Source organism: Podarcis muralis, chromosome 16, assembly GCF_964188315.1.
Source record: "Podarcis muralis chromosome 16, rPodMur119.hap1.1, whole genome shotgun sequence".
Classification (NCBI taxonomy): Eukaryota; Metazoa; Chordata; class Lepidosauria; order Squamata; family Lacertidae; genus Podarcis; species Podarcis muralis.
In genome coordinates, this window is record NC_135670.1 from 37,612,175 (window position 1) to 37,634,514 (window position 22,340).

Genomic DNA, 22,340 nt, shown 5'->3' on the forward strand with positions numbered 1-22,340 from the left:
GCATACTCATCAGACCTTGCCCCAAAACTCCTAATGGCCACTCCCAGCAGCTTCATATAGATATTCAATAGCATTGGGAATAAGGGAGTGCCCTGTGGCACCCCATAACGTCACCTCCAGGGGACTGGAATGCATTCTCCCAATGCTACTCTCTGGACTCGGTCTCAGAGGTAGGACCAGAACCATGGTAACACAGGGCCTCCAAGTCCCACCTCAGGAGGATACCATGTCAATGCTATCAAAAGCTTAAGAGATTTTAAGAAGGACTGGGAACCATTTATGTACATCAGATGTCAAGGAAATAAGCAGCTATCCTATTTTTAAAAGTCATTTGAAGGCAGCCCTGTTTAGGGAAGTTTTTAATATTTAAGCTGTATTGTTTTTAACACTCGATTGAGAGCCGCCCATTATTATTATTTCTACAGAATCAATGTAAAGAAGTGGACACACTTGCAGGGTTTGATTAAACACTTGCACCCAACAAAACAAACTAATAAAATAAATGTAGAAATAGAAATATGAGGTTAGAATGATAAGAAAAGAGTAATAATTATCTTAAAGAATAAGAAATAACCAATAAGCAGGGTGAGATAAAGCACCAGAAAAGGTAGTTGAGGGAAGTCATGGGGGGATTTGGGGATTTATATTCTATTTCCCCCCCTTTTGTGTGAAATATGATGATAAAATTGAAAAACTTAATAAAACCATTAAACAACAAACAAACTTAAGAGCACTTCGAAAAGGAAACTGTGATTATTAAGTCCCAGCAATGGTTTCTAAAAAATAAGTCATGTCAGACGAACCTCATTTCTTTTTTGATGGAGAAACCAGCTTGGTGGATCAAGGGAATGCTGGGGATATAGTGTATCTTGATCTCAGTAAGGCTTTTGACAAAGTCCCCCATTGTATTCTTGCAGAGAAACTGATAAAATGTGGGTTGAACGAGGTAACTGTTAAGTGGATTTGTAGCATAATGGAGTCAACAATTTAGAAGGCAGGGCCAGGAAGGAAAGAAAACCCCTGCTGGTATAAATGGGAAATACCAGAGTTGCGCCTAGTATACAAATTCAAATATGTGTGAGTGTGGACTACTCTGGTCTAATCGGAATGGGATTAACAGCTAGATAATGTTAAAATGTAGACAAGCCGGGGGGGGGGGACCTTACATCTGCCCCCACTGCCTCTCCAACCCATTCTCCAAAATGTACCATCTGACTTGCTCTGATAATATACGGCTTGCTCTTCTGCTGTTAGTTTCAGCTTGATAAAACACAAGCAGCGCCCAATGTGGCAGGAGTCTGAGAATTCACACAACCCAAGATAATATTTGTTGTAATCCTAACACTACAACTAAAATCAGAAGAGGTATTATTATTTATGGCCTCCAGATGGCAGCACTGCACACAGTCTTTACAGGTTTGCTGAGCCTCCACCCAGTTGTCTGTCTACAGATTTTCACTCTGTAACCAACAAAATCAAGGAGGAAAGCTTAGGCCAATGCTGAGAGCACCTGTTTTACATGTAGAAGGTCCCAAATTGAGTCTCTGGAATCTCCAGCTGAAAGACGCAATTGCAGGGAAAGAATTTCTGTCTCTGCCTGAAACCCTGGAAAACCCCAGCCAGTCAGGCATTGCTTAAAGGTAAAGGTAAAAGGACCCCTGTCCATTAGGTCCAGTTGTGACCGACTCTGGGGTTGTGGCGCTCATCTCGCTTTACTGGCCGAGGGAGCTGGCATACAGCTTCCGGGTCATGAGGCCAGCATGACTAAGCCGCTTCTGGTGAACCAGAGCAGCACATGGAAACGCTGTTTACTTTCCCGCCGGAGCGGTACCTATTTATCTACTTGCACTTTGACGTGCTTTCGAACTGCTAGGTTGGCAGGAGCTGGGACTGAGCAACGGGAGATCACCCCGTTGCAGGGATTCGAACCGTCGACCTTCTGATCGGCAAGTCCTAGGCTCTGTGGTTTAACCCACCGCGCCACCCGTGTCCCAAACCAGGCATTGCTTGGTTTGATACAATTTGTACCAAGTATAAAACAGCTTCCTGGGATCCTAACTGAGTGTGTGGCAGGCTTATTTATTTAAATATATCTATGCCAAATACAACATTTAAAGCATAAATTAAATACCAGAGATTAAAACATTGGAGATGCAAATGTTTCTGAGTAATTTGGTAAAAGAATAAAATGAGAATTCCTTGGGTGCATAGATCCAGGTTTGGAGCAAGTGTTCTTTGGTGAGAGAGCCCCAGCAGAGATTTAAAATCACAAAACTTGCAGCAAAGTAGAGTGTGGAAATATAGGCTGTTAGTTTATCATATTCCCTTCTAAGTTTCTTCCAAAATTTCCCACTTCCCCTCAACATAGAAAGAGACCACACATTTGGTAAGTAAAAATGGTTTACTTACAAAGTCCTCAAATATCATATTCATGTCCTTTTCCATACAGCAGCAATAAAAGACAGGTGGTACAACTTAATTTCAAAATTGGTTTCTAAATGTTTCTAAATTATTTGCATAGAAACATAAAGATGGCTTGCTAAAGCCATGTGGTCTGGGCTTGGAGCAACCAGCCCAGACATTCTTACTGGTTGGTTCACCTGGTGGAAAGAGAAAAAGAACGAAGGGTTTGGTAACCCTTCCTCCCAAGGTGAGGGTATGTCACCTAGCTAAGCCTGTCAGGACAGCTTGCTCTATGGTCTTAACCCCTTCAACATTCATTAGATTTAAGCATGTTGGTTATATGAGGCTAGATACTGTGTATCCCAGAAAAGCTTCCTGGAATAAAACAGTTTTATTCAGTCACCTGGAAGTTAGCAGGTATGGGTCACTTTCAACCCTTTCCAGTAGTATCTGATCAGGCAGGGTTCTTACCTTGCATGGAGTCACGTTTTTGCTCCAAATATGTTTTTTGCCATCTCTGTTTGCAGCTGTTCCATTAAACTGCTGGCTCTGCTGCTGCATTTCCCCATCAAACCGCTGTTCCATTTTGTCAAATCATTGGCTCTGTTTTTCCATCATCAACTCCACCTGTTTGCTATTGCTATTCCTTCCTCCATTTCACCTCAGACACACAGCACTCAGAGGTCCTCCTGCAGGAAACATGAATCCCACTTCTAACACCAGTGTTGCACACCAACCCAATCTCCTAGTGGTGAGATATTCCAGGGGTTCCAGGTGCTTACCAAGTCAGCAGAGACTGTGGTGTCTTTAGGGTAATATTGTGTGTGTGTGTATAGGGATGCAGGTGGCGCTGTGTTCTAAACCACTGAGCCTCTTGGGCTTGCCGATCAGAAGATCGGCGGTTCGAATCACCGTGATGGGGTGAGCTCCCGTTGCTCGGTCCCAACTCCTGCCAACCTAGCAGTTCGAAAGTGCAAATAGATAAATAGGTACCACTCTGGCGGGAAGGTAAAACAGCGTTTCTGTGTGCTGCTCTGGTTTTGGTGTTCCGTTGCGCCAGAAGAGGCTTTGTTATTCTGGCTACATGACCCAGAAAAACTGTCTGCGGACAAACGTCTACTCCTTCGGCCTGTAATGCGAGATGAGCGCTGCAACCCCAGAGTCATTCACGACTGGATTTAACTGTCAGGGGTCCTTTACCTTTACCCTTTTATGTATGTATGTATGTATGTATGTATGTATGTATGCACACACACACAGACACACACACACACACACAACCTGAGCCAAGAAGGAGGGGCTCACAGCATTAACACTCCAAAAGGTCTCACTTCTCTCTTAGTCACAGCCTTAAATACCAGCAGAAATCAAGCATGGGTCTGTGTCCAGCTTTGCAGACTGCTTTGTTGCTGCTGACACCACACACCACAACTCTAGCTCTTGTATTCCTAACTACCAGCCAGGGATGGGGAAGGGCCCACCCATTTGCCCCGTGGCATCAAGCAACTTCTTTGGTTATGCCAATCATGGTCCTTATGTGGCTGGCTAATTGTTTTACAATTCCCTAGATAACGGCACTGGTTTGGTGAGCTTGGTCTTGTACCTTGGACTCAGAGGCATTACGTAGACTGATACCCCTCTCCCCCCAAAGCTGCAACAATATAAAATAAGCAGTTTATTATTTTGAGTGTGCATGTGTGTGTAAATGGATAATGTTACATTTATAAATTTTGTTAAATAAAATAAAATAATAAATGCTGACATGTTCTAACCTCTTTTTAGCTTGTTGCTGATATTGTTTCTAAAATGATTTAGATTGCTTGTTTTTAACTGTTTTTAATGATAGTTTTAATATTTATTGTAAACTGCTTAGTGGCTTTGCTACAGTCGACATACTGTACATATATACAGAAATACATCATTTTATTTTTATGCTGCCTTCCAAAGTTAAAACCGTGCTCAACTTGTCTTACAACACGGGGGGAAATACACAATTCAAAACACATAAACAATAAATAAAGCATCAAAAAGTACACAACCAACTTGAACAATTTCCACATCATAATAATAAAAATGCAAACAAAAAACCACAAACCAAACAGCAACACCCCCCAACAACACCTCCTAAGCACCCTAAGAATTAAGTAGTATATAAATTTTATTCAGTTGTTTCTTGATGCTAAACATGTATTTTTTCTGCAGAAAACAAACAAACCCCCAAACCCAGAAAAAAAGCCAAATTCCAGTGTGAGGAGGGGCAGTGGGCTACTGTGTCGACTCCTCCCCACACTTTAGCTGCATATGCATCGCCCCCCAAAAGAGAGGCAGTTCCCTGTGAACAGATTCTGATGGATTTGACCAACTTCTATTCATTAGACAGTCCTCAGGAGGGCAGGGCACCCTCGGAGTCCGTCTCTGGGCTTGCTCTCCTGCAGAGGCTTGCCCGTGTTGCCATGGCTACCCTGCCACATTGCAAGCTGATGTGACCAGCCTGCTCTCCAATGCCAACCCCACAACCGCCCTCAGTTGCTTTTGGGCAGCGCTTCTGGTTTCCCAGGACGGTCCAGACCTAGAGCGGTGGATCTGAGGTCAGTCTTTAATTGCGTTAAATTATGGAAGGGGAAGAGAGAGGAAACCTAGTCTCCTATTTGAAGGGTCCCAGAAGACAACTCAGTGGGAGTTTTTCCTGCAGGACTTGGGGGGGGGGGGGGGGAGTGTGAACAGGGATAGGCAAATCTGTCCGTTTTGGTTTCTCTCGCTCGGTTTCTCATTGTACCAAACTTAAATTCATTTCCCTGCACTTCCAAATCTGTTTCTGGGTGCTTGTTCTTTTTTTTTTTAAATCCTCTAGAAAATTCATCAGCGCCTTAGCGTTAATTTCCCATAATATGCACCATTCTTTCCCTTAATACAGTGCATTCTGTATGTTATTTCTATGGCTACATGCATTGTTATGCGCAAGTTGCCTCTGTTTGTGCATTTTTCTATGCATGATTTTTGCATTGCAGAATTCAGAGAATCGTGAATTTTCGACAATATCTGTGTTTCAGTTTGCATGTTGTGTGAAACTAAACAGAATTGAACTCCTCCCCCAACCCCATGAGCAAGGAGCCCCCTTAGCTAGACAGATCTGGAGTTTGGCTGCTTTAAAGTGTATATGAGACGGCATTTGATTATGAGGCCTTGTTTGCTTAAAATTTAGGATCAGAATGAATTTTAGTATATGTAGGTTTTGATCTTGGCATTGCCCCAGGTGCCTTTGGGAAGGGATTCAGTTACAAACTACACGTAAATTCAGCAATGTGAGTTTGTGGGAGGTGGAATAAATCTATATTGGTGGAAGATAAGTCTATCAGTGCCTACTAACAACATTGGCTCTAAAATGGGATCAGGCACATTCCCAGAGGATGGTGGCTTGATGAGTGCCTATTTGCTATGACAGTTATATGCCTAGGTTTTGAGGCAGTCTACCTCTGGTGGCCAGTTGCCACTAAATTGGCCCTCCACCTTCCTGTTTGTGGGCTGCCTGGTCTCTGAGGACGTAAGATGCTAGGAGGAACAGCGCCTCCTTGGACTCTGGAGCCAACCATAACCCAAGTGAACGGAAGCAGAACCAAAACACATTCAAAATGCTTTGGGCACACTACCTCAGCATCACGTGGCACAGTTAATTAAATACATTACCAATCAGCTTTCCTTGACCTGATGCCTTCCCATCAGTCTCAGCCAGGACAGCTGTTGTAACCCAGAACATCTGGAGGCTGTCAGGTTGGCAAAGGTATGAATCAGTATTTCGCATCACAACTTGGGTTTTTAAAAAAAATAAAAATTGATTGGCATTTATATTTTGTTTTTGTTTTGCAACCAGAAAAACAAAGCATTTGTCTCTATTACAGGCCAAATTCTGCAGATGTTCATCTATATAATTCTATAGAGGGTTTCCAGCACTGAATTCATTCAACCATGGGTGAGTATTTGAGTATAGGAAGCATATCAAGGTGGGGAGGAGGAGGAGGAGGAGGACATTAGATACAGGTGTACAGGTGAGGGGACGGAGAGGATCACAATCCGTAATCCATCTCCCTGCTCATCTTCTTAACGCCAGAAGAACAATGGTTCAGGTGGATTAAATGCAGTGCCAAACGAAGAGCTTCATTCTCACCTTTAAACCAGGGATGAGGAACCTGAGGCCCTCCAGATGTTGTTGGACTACAACTTCCATCATCCCCAGCTGTTGGCCATGCTGATGGGAGTTGAAGACAAGCAACATCTGGAGGGCCACAAGTTCCCTATCGCAGCTTGAACCATCACCAGCCCTGTGGAGGGCAGCCCAGGTGGGCCCATTGTAATCCAGTGGCAGTCCCATGCGCACGTTCTAGAGAGTAAGGCCACATCCACACCAAACATGGACCTTTCTGTGGTGGCTCCCAATTTGTGGAATGCTCTCCCCAGGGAGGCTCATTGGGCACCTTCCTTTTATATACCTTTAGGCACCAGGTTAAAACGTTTATCTGTAACCAGGCCTATCAAACAATTTGTGGCCTTTTAAATGTGTGCAGCAGGGCTATCAGTTTGTTTTTATTTGTCTTTGTTATATACCATATTTTTCCATGTATAAGACTAGTTTTTCCCCCTAAAAATTAATGTCCTAAATTTGGGGGTGTCTTATACAGTGGTGCCTCGCAAGACGAAATTAATCCGTTCCGCGAGTCTCTTTGTCTTGCGTTTTTTTCGTCTTGCGAAGCACGGCTATTAGCGGCTTAGCGGCTATTAACGGCTTAGCGGCTTTAAGAAAAAGGAAACAAACTCGCAAGAACTCACAAGACGTTTCGTCTTGCGAAGCAAGCCCATAGGGAAATTCGTCTTGCGGAACGACTCAAAAAACGGAAAACCCTTTCGTCTAGCGAGTTTTTCGTCTTGCGAGGCATTCGTCTTGCGGGGCACCACTGTACACAGGGGCCATCTCTCCCCATTTTCTTAAACCGGAGTCCCCAAAAATATACATGGGGGCGTCTTACAGATGGGAAAATACAGTATTTTGCATTCTCATTTTGGTTTTTTATGTTGTAAGCCACCCTGTGTTATTTGGATGAAAGGTGGTATCCAAACTTATTAAATAATAACAATGCATTTAAAGCACCAGGATGCCACTTTACCCGCCGTGGCCTTCCACCAAAGAATCCTAAGAACTAGAGCTTGCTAAGGGTGTTGAGAGTTGTTAGAGGACACTTATTCTCCTCACAGAGCTACAATAATCAGAATACCCTGGGAAGAGGGATTGGTTATCAAATGAATGAGGATTAGACAAATTAATGGAGGATAACTTGAAAAGTGTAATTAATACCTTTGAATGCCAGTCGTGGGTAGAAGCTACTGCCTTCATGCCCAGTTTATGGGCTGAACCAAGGTATTTTTCTGCCTGAGGATAAAATGGCAGTCCCGTTGGACGGGCAGCTGAATCTTACGTTAACCGTGGTGATGGGATGCTGGAGGGCAGTGAGACTTACCTAGTGGGTGTGCCTCAGGCTGCAGAGCCCACCTAGAGGCAACCCCCACTTTGTGTGAAATTGTGTGCAATTGAAACACCCCATTCTGTCCCTTTTAGTGACATCTTTTATGATGTTTCAGGGTCACTTTAAGGGTCTGGCTCTGTGCACGTGTGCACAATTGTGCACATGTTGGTCGCGCCTAAAATGGGGGATGCCTGCAGTTCTGTCCTCCAGCATCTTGATGCCTGAAGCAGCTGCTTCACTTGGCCTAATGGTAGGGCCGGCCCTTTCCAGGGGCATCTGTACGGCCACTGTAGGATACAAGATGCTAGATTATTATTATTATTCTATATTTCTTTTTACCCCGCCTTATTCCCTGATGAGACTCAATGAATCTTTGGTCTGATTCGGCTACAGGGCTCTTCTGAGCTTAGGAATTTCTAAGAGGCTTGTTCTTCAGGGTTCAACTTATTCTTTGGGGCCTCTAACTGTTAAATCTACACACAACTTCATGGTTTGCCAGCCCTAGAGCCTTGCACCCTGTTCCACTGCTAACAAAATACACAGAGCAGAGACCAAGAGGGAAAAGGCTGAATTGGCAAGATCTCCTGGGCAATTGGTGCCTCACAATATGGACACCCTCGCCCTTGACGTCACCCGTGATGTCACCATGACCTTATAAAGTCTGGGCAAAATAGCTTAGCCAAAGGATGCTTCAAGGAACTGAGGCAGGTCCCCAGGTGGAAGAGGCAGTGGACCAATAGGGCTGTCCGAGAGAATAACATCAATGTGAACTTCCACCTGCTATCTGGCCATAGGAATAGGACTATTAAGGTAACTCATTTACTGTTTGAAAAATGCATATACCCCAATTGAAATATGTTTCCAAGGTGGCTCATGTGAGGTAGGGGCGAGGTCATTGTTAAGCTCTTATTTAATATATGGCAGGGTTAGCTGCTTTGTAGGCCCAGAACAAGAGGCTGTTTACTGAAGAACAAGTTAACAAACAAATCCATAGGAAAAGGAAAGTAACTACCAGAGGAAGCTGAAAGGGTAGAGACTTGGCTCCAACTCATAGTAAAGGGAGACAATGTTTAGGTCTATCACTTCCCATTACTACAATAATCTATAGCACAGAATAGGTTCTTTAAAAGCTGCCTTATCTAGCCAGAGCCGGCCCTACCATTAGGCTGCCTCAGGCAGCTGGTTTTATGGTTCACAAAAGGGCAGCACATTGTTTGTGGAAGAAGCACTTGTAGGATTTTCTGCCTTGGGTGGAAACTTAACTTGAATGGCTTTAGATACTATGCACCTTGAATTGGTATGTTTGTGTGTGTCTGATTTGTTGCTTCCCTTCAGATGCAGCCCTTATCCTGCATCTACCTCAGGATTGTCTACACTGACCAGCAGCAACTCCCCAGGGTTTCAGGAAGGGGGATTTCCCAGACCTTTCCTAGAGATGCTGGGGATTGAACCTGGGGCCGTCTGCATGCAAATCAGGGGCATTACCACCTGGGTGCAGTGATACAGGAAACAGGTGTGACATCTTATCCTTAAAATAGTCACACCTAGTATTTTCCACAATAAGACAGAGGTTTACTCTGACAGTAGAATTTGCAAGGAGAGAGAGAGAGATTTAAAGTTGTCTGGAATGTATACTTTTTCTGCCTTGGAAACCTTGTCCTCCAGTCCTAAATGTGTGTGCTTGCTGATGGATGGTGGGTGATGGAAGGGAACTCTGCACATGCTCAGAGGTGCTTTTCTTCTGACAAGATTTAAAGCATTTCTCGGGCGCAGGGAAATAATATGTTTCCTGTGAACTCATTCACCTGCAATCAATCAGCTTGCTCTCTTCATTGCTCCAACCGTCCGACGACTTTATTCCATTTTTTATAATTTGGTTGCTGTGCAGTTATTGTTGCTTTAATTTTCTCTTTTATTACCTTTGCTTGTTTAGCCTGGTATTTAATTTATGAGAAGCTCCACTCTCAGATCAGCAACCAGATGACGCAGGTGATAAAAAAACTGCTTGTTAAAAAAGAAAGTCAGTCAGTCATCCTGCAGAACCCATGGCTACGAAAACTGTCTCTCTAATTGTATTTCAGATATCCCTAAGTTTTTCATTTGTCCCCTTCCAGGCAAGGAAAGTATGCCCATTGTTAAGTATCCCAGGACAGTTGACCCGCTTTGGTATGAATGGGATAGGAAGGCCCAGAAATGCGGACTAAGGCACACCGTTTACGCAGTCAATGGTGACCGGTACACTGGCGAATGGCTGGACAACCTAAAACACGGTAAGGACAATCCAGAGCAAGAATGATAGAATATGTTGCAGGATATTCCAGGCAAAAAACCCAGCAGCCGGGAGAGGCCCAGCGATTCCCTCAGATAAAACAGTCTACAGTTTGTCTGAGACTGCATGCAAGAGGACTTAATTAGTATCCACACAAACTATTTCAGGAGGCTGCAAGGGCACCTGGGAGAAAAACACAAGGCTGTTCCTCCATATTTTGACAATGTAAAAACTAGCCTCAGGTTGGATCCCTCTCCAATGCATGTTGAGGCAAGCAGGTCCCTTGTGAGCAGGGGAGGAGGAAGAGGAGTGCGGTGTGGGTGGGTCGCCCCGGATGTCACCACTGGGCGGCACTTACTACGGGGCCTTGCAGCGCGCCCGAGCCACATGTCTCTTCTGGGTGTGACACGGTGGCTTGGGCGCCCGCAGGCTCCGCACTGCTCCAAACTGTCCGCCTAATGCCTCCCCCCTCAGCTGTAGGGCGGTTGAGTGGAAGGAGGCAGGCAGACTCCTTGGAGGCCCCACGGAGTGTCCTGCCCCGGCTGGCCCCGCCCCTGGGCACAGGGCACAGGAGCCCCCCCAGGCGCCCGATCAGCTTGTTCCACCGCTGCTTGGAAGAAGAGATTTAAAGAGATGAACCTTTAAATGAGTAAAGCCAGAGCATGAAAACAGCCCCCCTCACCTGCAATCAGCTATTCACAGCAGGTAAATTGCTTCTGGAAAAGAGGATCTGATTTGCTGCCATGGCTAATAATAATAATAATAATAATAATTTATTATTATTTATTATTTATACCCCACCCATCTGGCTGGGCTTCCCCAGCCACAAAATATAATGGTACCTCGGGTTACAGACGCTTCAGATTACGTACGCTTCAGGTTACAAACTCCGCTAATCCAGAAATAGTACCTCGGGTTAAGAACTTTGCTTCAGGATAAGAACCAGAAATCATGTGGCGGCGGCACAGCGGCAGCAGGAGGCCCCATTAGCTAAAGTGGTGCTTCAGGTTAAGAACAGTTTCCGGTTAAGAACGGACCTCCGGAACGATTAAGTACTTAACCCGAGGTTCCACTGTATTAAAATACAGTAATGCATCAAACATTAAAAGCTTCCCTAGCTGCTAATAGACCTAGCAGGGAGTCATTGGCCTTTTTAGTTCTGAGCAAGTGCTGCGGGTGCCGTCCCCGCAAGCAACTTCTCTTCCCTCTTGCTTGCCTCACTCCCCTTTCCTGACTGAGAGGCAAAGGAACATACACGCTTGTGCACGCACACCTTGCTTTCCCAAGGGATAGACGTAAACAGATCAGTAGAATCGATCTGACCCCTGAAGAGCACATAGAAGTGGAAGAGGAAGTGTGGAAGAGAGACGCTCTTCCAACTTCCTCCTTCAGCACTAGGTAACTTTTCAAGAGAGAGAAAGGTACCGTCAACCACCTTGAGGACAAGGGGGCAGTAAGATAGGCTCAAAAACTTAGCAGGTGTCAGGGCAGCGGCTCCCCTCCCCCCCCTCTGGACCACACTTTCAGAACAAAAAATTACAGTGGTACCTCGGGTTACAGACACTTCAGGTAACAGACGCTTCAGGTTACAGACTCCGCTAACCCAGAAATAGTACCTCGGGTTAAGAACTTTGCTTCAGGATGAGAACAGAAATCACGTGGCAGCGGTGCAGCGACAGCAGGAGGCCCCATTAGCTAAAGTGGTACCTCAGGTTAAGAACAGTTTCAGGTTAAGAACGCACCTCCAGAACGAATTAAGTTCTTAACCCGAGGTACCACTGTACTCATGCCACACCAAAGTTTTTATTGATAAGATATACCATGGAAAACAAAAAGAAACAACTCCTAGCAGTGCTTGATTTATTATAAAGAGCAAAACTGTCTTATAAAATGATCACGAGACACCCAGAAAGTATAAAACATGAATCATTCCCAAAATACAATTATAAACGAGCCTCTTACATACATACCTTAAATACGTACACAAACTCAGTGAGAGGTGTAAGCTTGCCGTATCACTTGATGATCTCGCTCTCGTTTTGAAAAGATATCTGTCCATATTCTGCAAATAAATAAAATAACAAGTTGATACTGTACTATGCGACACTGAAATTCTTAAATGTTCATTTGCTTGTCCTGGAATCTTCCAGCCACACTTGCCATCCTCTTCTGCTGCCACACCAGTGCCAGGCATTGCTCCCTTTGAGAACCACGGTGTCAGGCGAAGAAGACCTCAAGGGCGCCATCACACCCCTGGGACACTGCACTGGTGACCCCTTTTCTATGTCCAGAACAGTACAGTGGTACCTCGGGTTAAGAACTTAATTGGTTCTGGAGGTCCGTTCTTAACCTGAAACTGTTCTTAACCTGAAGCACCACTTTAGCTAATGAGGCTGCCCGCTGCCGCCGCGCCACTGGAGCACGAGTTCTGTTCTCATCCTGAAGCAAAGTTCTTAACCTGAAGCACTATTTCTGGGTTAGCGGAGTCTGTAACTTGAAGCGTATGTAACCTGAAACGTATGTAACCACTATACAGTACAGGGTACCACTGTACAGTACAGCCTTTGTAAATCATTTTTCTTTTTACAATCAAGCGGCATATAAATTTTATGAAATGAATTAATAAATAAATATCATGCAGCGATGTTGAGGACAACCTCCTCTGTAGGTGAGCGATTTGGGCTCACAGGAGTCTTCCATGGATTTGCTTCATGCACTTCTCTCAGAACTAGATAACTACTCATTTATCTAGTTTGGAAACGATTGGCTCAAGTAAATTAAAACTATAATGCTTGGGCAGTTTTATTGGCCACGAGAGAAAGTCTGTCCTACCAGTTCCTGCCTTTTGTCCCCATGGCCAGGCAAGGGCACGCAGACATGGAAGAGGACAGGGGCCATCTACAGCGGAGACTGGAAATTTGGAAAACGGGATGGATATGGGACATACAGCCTCCCTGATCCCATCACAAAAGACTACAAGAAAGTCTACTCGGGTTGGTGGAAGAATGACAAAATGTGGGTAAGTCGTGCTCTTTTGCAATGGCGTATGCGAATGTATGCCTTTAAAAGTGAGCCGAGGGCCATAGTCTGATCAGCATTAATATCAGAAATGGGGGGGGGGGGAATTGGCAAAGCTCTGAGCTGCTTCATTCTTCTGACTCCTGCTGAAATTCACTAAGTGCCTTGTTCCTTTTTCTTCAAATGGTGTGCGCGCACTGCGTCATGTGATGGATTATGTGGGGCGCGGCTTAACAACCTCCCCCAATATTTTATTTAAGTTGGCACACCCGCTTTTAATTCCAGGAGCCTCATGGCTTCCTTAATTCTGTTCCCGTCTCTGAGTGACAGGAAGACAGCAAGCCATGAGGGGAGTGAACAGAGCCAGGTACCTCTGCATACTTTGTCCTCACACTTTGGGAGGTGGTGTGGATTCAGCCCAGAAGGTAGGGGTGGAGGAGAAATCCATAGAATCATAGAACTGTAAAGATGGAAGGCACCCCAAGGGTCATCTAGTCCAACCCCCTGCAATGCCAGAATCTCAACTAAAGCATCCTTGACAGACGACCATCCAATTTTGCTGAAAAACCTCCCAGGAAAGAGAGGGAGCCCATTCCACTGCTGAATGGCTCTTACCATTACCATCAGAATCTGCTTTCTTGTAACTTGAAGCCTTTGGTTTTGGTCCTAGCCTCTGGAACAGGGCAACTCTTTAGATATGTGAAGAAGGCCATCCCATCTCCTCTCAGCCTCCTCTTTCCCAGGCTAAACAGACCCAGCTCCTTCAACCGCTCCTCATGGGACTTGATTTCCAGACCCCTGATCACCCTCCTCTGCATACGTTCCATCTTGTCAATGTCCTCCTTCAATTGTGGTGCTCAGAAATTCAAACCATTTCGGATTTAAAGGTGAACCCAGCTAGCTTGCACTTTCCAAAACAATTTGTTGAACCGCAACCCAGGCGTCCTTCAAAATCTGCACTCCCCCTAATGTTGCAGTGAAGTTCTCCAGCCCACTAGTGTCCACAAACACACATATACTTGTGTGCGTAAAGATGCGTCTATTGGTGAAGACAGCATTATAGCAAGGAAAAAAATGTCTGTTAGGCAAACTTGCATACAAAAAGGAGAAATTCACACTAAAACTCTGGTGAGTTTTATGAGGACATTAAAAAAACAACAACCACAAAGTTGGCATGGAGAAATGAGAAGCTGAGAGAAAACAAAAATTGACAGATTTGTCCTGCTTCCAGAAGTGGGGGGAGGGGGGGTGAGCAAATCAAATTTGCATCAGCAACAAGTACAGTGGTACCTCGGGTTAAGGACTTAATTCGTTCCGGAGGTCCGTACTTTACCTGAAACTGTTCTTAACCTGAACCACCACTTTAGCTAATGGGGCCTCCTGCTGCCACTGCGCCACTGGAGCACGATTTCTGTTCTCATCCTGAAGCAAAGTTCTTAACCTGAAGCACTATTTCTGGGTTAGCGGAGTCTGTAACCTGAAGTGTCTGTAACCTGAAGCATATGTAACCTGAGGTACCACTGTATTGACTTTTTAAAGAAAGAAAATTAACATAAAAGTTAAACATTTTAAAGAGAAAGCTTGCTGTTGTGATCATCCACATGAATATCTTTTGATTTTAGGGATACGGAATAAAATTTTACTCAGATATGGAGTATTACGAAGGGGAATGGGCCGTTGGGAAGAGAAGCGGCTGGGGCCGGATGTACTACAAGGACGGCTCCATCTATGAAGGCCAGTGGTCTGAGGACAAGCCAAGCGGGCAAGGCATGTTCCGCCTGAGTAAGTACCGCCCTGCTGCATCCATGATGCTCGTGAGGTCTGCTCCTCTATGCCTTTGGGCAGTGCTCAGAACGGGCCCCAGCCCTTCCCACCCCCCAGAACAGAACTTGGGGTACATTAACACTGGCCAGATGGTGCCGCCGCCGCCATTCTCAGCTCTCTTTGCTCAGATAGACTGCTGCCGCCGCTGCTGCTCAAAAGGTGGCCTGCGCAATGACAACAACACAACGGCTTGTTGCTGTCTGTGCCACATATCTCCATTTACCCTGCCTCAGCTCACACAGTAGTCTTTTGAAGACTTAATGGGTTTTAGTGGTTTCAAGTACAGGGCCCCTGCGCACAGAAGCAAAAATCACATAAGTTGGGAGCACCCTGGAGGATGCGCAGAAAAGTGGGGGCGATGGCTGTGCTACCCCACACATCAGTGTAAAAAACAACAACCACAACCCTGCTGAGCCCCCAATCTCTTTGGGGCTTCCTCCACCCTCACTGACACCCTCTTCAGGCTCTGGGGAAATTTATGTTTAAGTTTCCTGTCCCCTTGTGTATATGCAGTCACATGTGTGTTGATCAAATGTCAGTGGCAGGGAGACACCCGTAAAACCCAAACTCTCCTGGCCAAGGCTCTGATGGGAGAACTTTTCCAGTCTGGGGGCCACACTGCCCCCCTTCTGGGTGGCATCCTGAGGGTCACAGGGCAAAGTGGGCAGAGCGACAAATGTAGGTTTTTGCCTTTGCACATGTCAGGGAACTGCCATCAGTGCCGGAGGGAGAGAGCAAGCTCCAGAGGGATCCCAGAGAGCGTCCCGGGATTGGGAGAGGCAGCCCATCTTCTGGGGAAGGGAATCAGCGTAGCTCCAGTGGAGAATGGGGGCAGATGGGGGAATCAGCGAGGCGGTCACATGACTCCTTGCCAGGGACCAGCGGGGGGAGGAAGGGTCCTCCGCTGCCTACACCTTCCTTGCACAAAAGGCTTCCGCACAGGGAAAGTAGGAGGAGACTGGGCGTCAAAGAACTTCTTTGCTGGAAGAAGTTTAAGAAACGCCCACTGACGGATTCTGCCAGCGATTGAGACAGCCACGGGTGAGTGGCTGTCCGGACAGGAAAGGTTCACTCAGGCAACCCAGCCAGGTGTTGGCACAGGCTTACGCACGAGCAACCCCTTGAACCATTACAGCCCAGTAGGCCAGTTTCTCCAACCGCTCTTCCGTCCAGGGAGGCCGGAGTTCATGGATGTATTCCAGCCAGGCAAAAAGGTTTGGGGCCAGTGAGAGGGCAAGGCCTGGGGGAGAATTCCAAGGGCAAGAGATCAAGGCCTGGAGAGGCACATTGGTCTCCTGGGCCAGAGGTTCCAAGCCTGCGCTACCGCCTTGAAAGCATGCCGTGCTTGGCTGAGCCAGTGTGGTGTTGGGGTTAGCAGGCTGGACTAATTAGAGCCCTCAAGACCTGGGGTCAAATCCCACTAAGTCATAACAAAGGTAGCTTGGGAACTCTGGGTCGTTTGCTCCTTCTCATCCTAACCCCCTCCCTCAGGGTTGTTGTGCAGGTAAAATGTGGGACAGACCCATATATGCTTTACTGACCTCCTGAGAGGAAAGGGAGGATTAAAATGTCCTTAAAAATTATTATTGTGCCATGCTGAGCAAACACATAATTTACCGCTGTTTTAATAGCTGACGGTATGTTTACACGAACTGTTAAAGCAACAGTTTGGTAGTCCTGCCCAGGTTATGCCGAGGGCAGGTACACTTAATTACACTGCTGTCCAGGATCTGTTTGTATCTAACTTCCAGCATCAGGAAATTGGTGAGATTTAGAGTCTTGGTGGTTATATGTCTTTAGTTTCTAAAAGGACAGGTAATGACTGTGCCTTGACAGATTTCAAGAGGATTCAGACTTGATATCACTTTACCTGAAACCCTTGAAGGTGACACTTCCTCAGCAGAGGTGCAAATTCACTTTGCATGTGCTCAGAGGTGCTCTTGTTGTAATATCACCTATTCCAATACTGAGGCGAGGCATTGAAAAGAAGATTATGGGGTTAAAATTAATACCTGCTGGGATGTTCTGGGTGTTAAGGATATGATGGATTTTAAATCACCACTGCCGCCACCACAAATTGAATAATTGGTCCTCCAGAGACATTGCCCAATTGATCATGAACTGGCTGGATTTTTCCTAAGGTTAAAATCAGCTAATTAATAGATGATTATTTTCCTGTGCCTGCGGATTTAGTATAGTCAGCTCTGTAACTGGAAATTTTGCAAGGCAGGGGGTAAATGCACCTTCTGTTAGGTTCGCGATGGACAACCATCCAAGATCAAATAGCTGGTACTGGCTGCTTGCCCAGAAAGGGTAAACTGAAACGTAGGATTCATGCAGTTTTGCTGGCTCCTCCCTTTCTTGCAAAAGGATTTAAGAGAGTTAACCACAGCATCCAAACTGTGAAGGGCACAGCTTGGTTGTGCCCTTGCGACGGACATGTGCAAAAAATGCTTCAGGGGCAAAGTCTACAGCCACAATGACCTGCCCCAGTGTGTGGGGGGGGGGGCAGGGGGCAAACTAGACCATGATAGAACCATTTATTAGGAGATGCTGCAGGGCCTTGTGAGAACACAAGCCAGCATCTCTCTCTCTCTCTCTCTCTCTCTCTCTCTCTCTCTCTCTCTCTCTCTCTCTGTGTGTGTGTGTGTGTGTGAATCCCACAAAAATCTCTGTGTCAATTGCAGAAAATGAAAACCGGTATGAAGGCTCCTGGAAGGACGGCAAGAAGCACGGTCCAGGGAAGTTCATCTACTTGGACACGGGGCAACTTTATGAAGGCTACTGGGTGGCAGACATTCCCCGTTGTGGAACCATGATTGATTTTGGCCGTGACGAAGCCCCTGAACCAACTCAGTATCCCATCCCAAAGGTAATCTCTAGGTTACAGGCTCCCCACAGGCCCAAAGGCCCAAAGGGTGGGTTCCACTGTCTCTTCCTGCAAGCCAACACCTGAGCAGTAATTATTTAGAGGGCAGTAATTATTTTATTACTGTGGCCTAATTATTTTATTTTATTATTTTATTACTATTTTAGTAGTAATTATTTTATTACTGTGGTCTAAACCACAGAGCCTAAGGCTTGCTGATCAGAAGGTCTGTGATTTGAATCCCCGCGATGGGGTGAGCTCCCGTTGCTCGGTCCCTGCTCCTGCCAACCTAGCAGTTCGAAAGCACGTCAAAGTGCAAGTAGATAAATAGGTACCGCTCCGGCGGGAAAGTAAACGGCGTTTCTGTGCGCTGCTGTAGTTTGCCAGAAGCGGCTTAGTCATGCTGGCCACATGACCCGGAAGCTGTACGCCGGCTCCCTCAGCCAGTAAAGCGAGATGAGCGCCGCAACCCCAGAGTCGTCCGCGACTGGACTTAACGGTCAGGGGTCCCTTTACCTTTACCTAATTATTTCAAAGTTGGCATCTGTATATTTAAATTAGCATATGAAAATGTTATGCAAATCTGTCTCCCTTTTTGTTTGTTTTTTGGCAATGTATTAAATTGCAACACCCCCCCCCCCCATGTTTCTTTCAGGTTGAACTAGCGGACCCAGAGGGTGTGTTGGAAAATGCTATTGTGTTGCTAGAAAATGCTGAAGAAGCAAATTCTCAGCCTCAGAAGGAACGATGACGGCTGACAATCCTGCCCTCCAAAGCTGGGGTTCCTTCCCGTTGAAGGCTGAGCAGCAATGTACAAAGTGTTCTTTCCCAAGAGATTCCCAAGTTATCCCATTCCGATCCCTTCTCTGTTCCCGGTTATGCAAGAGCCCCTTTGCTCACTAGTTTAGCAGCTGCAGCAACACAGAGGGAAGAGGGACATGGTAGAGACCTTGTGAGTTGAAATATACAAGATACCACACATTTCTTTGCAAGTTGCTTACTCTGGATTCTTGAAGCAGCTAGTTGCCCTTTGCACGTCCCAGAGCCGGCCCTGATGTTAGTGGCACACACCTCAGATGGCAGGTGCTGAGGGGGGAAGAGGGGCCTGAATACCTCCAAGGAAGGAGGGTCTATAATTCCTTCCTGAGTGAAGAAGAAGAAGAGGAGTTTGGATTTGATATCCCGCCTTTCACTCCCTTTAAGGAGTCTCAAAGCAGCTAACATTCTCCTTTCCCTTCCTCCCCCACAACAAACACTCTGTGAGGTGAGTGGGGCTGAGAGACTTCAGAGAAGTGTGACTAGCCCAAGGTCACCCAGCAGCTGCATGTGGAGGAGCGGAGACGCGAACCCGGTTCACCAGATTACGAGTCTACCGCTCTTAACCACTACACCACACTGGCTCTCCAGCTCTGGCACAAGCTGGGGATACAAAGCAAAGGGAAGATTTGGGGTGATGACTGCAATTCTCTCCTCTTCCTGAATTCTCTTCCAGAAAAGCTTCTGTCTATTTTGAACCACCTTTTCGTACCATCAAGGAGAGAGACTTTGAAACTGGGATAAATATGATTGACACTGCAGCCTGTAACCCACCACAGCAGGGGGGTGGGGTGGGGGTGGCAAAGAGAGTGACAGCCACATAAGGCACAAATTGTGTTGTCAAGGAGTCTAAAAGAGTCCCTGATAGATTCTCTCCATCATGATCGCTTCTTATTTCAAGACTCTCTAAAACACACATTTTGAACCAAAGCTATTGATAGTATCACGTTCTCCCTTCTCCAAGTAAGGAAACCTTCACAGAAAAGGAAGAAGGAAAAAGAGAGAGAAATCTTCGGAAGCCAATGGTGTATCTTCATTAGAAGCAAATGAACTTGCTTAATTTGCTAGTGTGCGGGTTGACACCAAGCAACAGATACAGCTGTAGGCTCCTTCAGAACGGTTCTGGCGCCAGCAAGACAGCTTCTTATTGCTGTTAGCATAATGTTAGCAAGAGAATTTCCCCCCAACTTGGTCCCCCCCCCCCAATATGTTTTGGACTACAGCTCCCCTCAGCCCAACATCAGGAGGGGCACAGACTCTTCCCCCTTGGTCAACAACCTGCCCACTGCTAACTTAAAATGTCAAATGGAGTCATAATACACACACCTGTCTTTTTGTGTGAGGATGTTGCTATTTTTAAAACGTTTTATCGTTTTCAATTTTACAAAATTTGAACATTAACATTTACCAAATCGCAAACCATACATCTAACATCAACTTCCCTCCCACCCCCCTTCCATAGTTTGTTTTAATTACCTTTTACTGCTGCATATTGTGGTTATTCCATACCCCCCCCCCCGTTTTATCTCAATCTCCTTTACACTGCTGAATTTAATCTTGCTAACATCCTGATTTGTTTACAACAGTTTTTTCAAATATTCTACAATTTTTCCCCCAATCTTCCTTAAAAGATTTTTCTTCCTGGTCTCTTATTCTACTAGTTAAACTAGCCATTGCTGCAAATTATTCTGAAGGGGGACACATAACTCTATACCCTCAAGCATCTCTCTGATGAAAACAGGAATGTCCTAAGGAAAAGCGGGACATTCCAGGATCAAATCAGAAACTGGGGTGGCTTCTATAAATCCAGGACTGGCCCTGGAAAATAGGGACACTTGGAGGGTCTGCAAATATAACTCCTTATTTAGACTGTAATCTCCTCAGGGCAGAGACCTGCCACACTTTCCTCCCCTTTTGGCTGATGTAAACTAACACTAGCTTGGTTCATACAGAAAAACAAGCCATGATCTAGTGTTACAAGAATGAGCTTTCAAGGGAATGGCGGGCTTCTTTCTCCCCTCGCCTCCTGGACCCCAACCCTGCCACACCTGGTTTGAGGCAAGTCATATGCTTGTCAAAACTGGGAAACGGGTTTGTGATCCTGAGAAACCAGGAACAAAATTTAGAATGAATCCCTGGCCTGCCATGATGTCTGAATCAGACCGTTCAGCCTTGGGTTTTTATCCCAGTTTAAAGCACCCTGCGGGACGTGGGTGGCGCTGTGGGTAAAAGCCTCAGCGCCTAGGGCTTGCCGATCGAAAGGTCGACGGTTCAAATCCCCGCAGCGGGGTGCGCTCCTGTTGTTCGGTCCCAGCGCCTGCCAACCTAGCAGTTCGAAAGCACTCCCGGGTGCAAGTAGATAAATAGGGACCGCTTACTAGCGGGAAGGTAAACGGCGTTTCCGTGTGCGGCTCTGGCTCGCCAGATGCAGCTTCGTCACGCTGGCCACGTGACCCGGAAGTGTCTCCGGACAGCGCTGGCCCCCGGCCTCTTGAGTGAGATGAGCGCACAACCCTAGAGTCTGTCAAGACTGGCCCGTACGGGCAGGGGTACCTTTACCTTTACCTTAAAGCACCCTGCACAGGGTTTTAAAAAAAAATTATATGTTTAATTTATTTTTATTAAATATTTTCTTGGTTTACAAAAGTACATGCCTTGTCTCTTTTTTTCAGGTTGTACAGTTTCTTACAAATAAGTTACATTTGTTGTGAGACATTAGTGTAAAGTATAAGGTTGGGGAAGAAGAGGGGGGAGACTTATTCTTTTATATCAGGGGTCAGCAAACTTATTCAGCAGGGGGCCGGTCCACTGTCCCTCAGACCTTGTGGGGGGCCAGACTATATTTTGAAGGGGAAAAAATATGAACAAATTCCTATGCCCCACAAATAACCCAGAGATGCATTTTAAATAAAAGCACACATTCTACTCATGTGAAAACACGCTGATTCCTGGACCGTCCGTGGGCTGGATTGAGAAGGCGATTGGGCCGGTTCTGGCCCCCAGGCCTTAGTTTGCCTACCCATGTTTTATATAGTGTGTGTGTGGGGGGGTTGTGTTAGTGTCAACTGGGTAGGTTCTCTTTCTATTTGTTTACAGTGGTACCTCAGGTTAAGAACTTAATTCGTTCCGGAGGTCCGTTCTTAACCTGAAACTGTTCTTAACCTGAAGCACCACTTTAGCTAATGGGGCCTCCTGCTGCTGCCGTGCCGCCGGAGCACAATTTCTGTTCTCATCCTGAAGCAAAGTTCTTAACCGGAGGTACTATTTCTGCGTTAGTGGAGTCTGTAACCTGAAGCGTATGTAACCTGAAGCGTATGTAACCTGAGGTACCAATGTATTACAGTTCGTTGGTAGAGGGAGGGATTGGGGCCCCAGGGTGTCGTTGGTTGCAGTGGGGTTTATTTGCATTTGTGGGGTCAGCCTTGTTGGGTCAGGTAAGCCAGATTGATTCGTATACTGTCAGTGGGTTCCTATTGTTGTCTTGTTGGGCAAGATTGGAGCCATACTGGGGTGAAGGCATCCTCTTCTATTTGTTCCTGTGTCATTTTCAGTTTGTTGCTTAGATTTTCTAATAAGGCTGTTTCCCATACAATTTGGGACCATTGGTCCATGCTTACTGCTGACAGGT

The 22,340-nt window shown here is 46.0% G+C and overlaps 1 protein-coding gene across 2 annotated transcripts; it reads left to right on the forward strand.

Annotated features, from left to right (window-relative positions):
* Window positions 1-4,851: 4,851 nt before the first annotated feature.
* On the forward strand, window positions 4,852-21,270 carry LOC114586213 (MORN repeat-containing protein 3). Of its 2 annotated transcripts, XM_077920364.1 has the most exons (7): window positions 4,852-4,991; window positions 6,300-6,370; window positions 10,031-10,186; window positions 13,047-13,204; window positions 14,826-14,985; window positions 17,715-17,899; window positions 18,552-21,270. In XM_077920364.1, the coding sequence occupies exons 2-7, from the start codon at window positions 6,367-6,369 to the stop codon at window positions 18,645-18,647; spliced, it is 759 nt and encodes a 252-aa protein (XP_077776490.1). In that variant the 5' UTR covers window positions 4,852-4,991; window positions 6,300-6,366; the 3' UTR covers window positions 18,648-21,270. The 2 variants fall into 2 exon arrangements, with proteins under 2 accessions (XP_077776490.1, XP_077776491.1); XM_077920365.1 differs by lacking the exon at window positions 4,852-4,991 and having other exon boundaries at window positions 6,209-6,370.
* The last annotated feature ends 1,070 nt before the right edge of the window (window positions 21,271-22,340 follow it).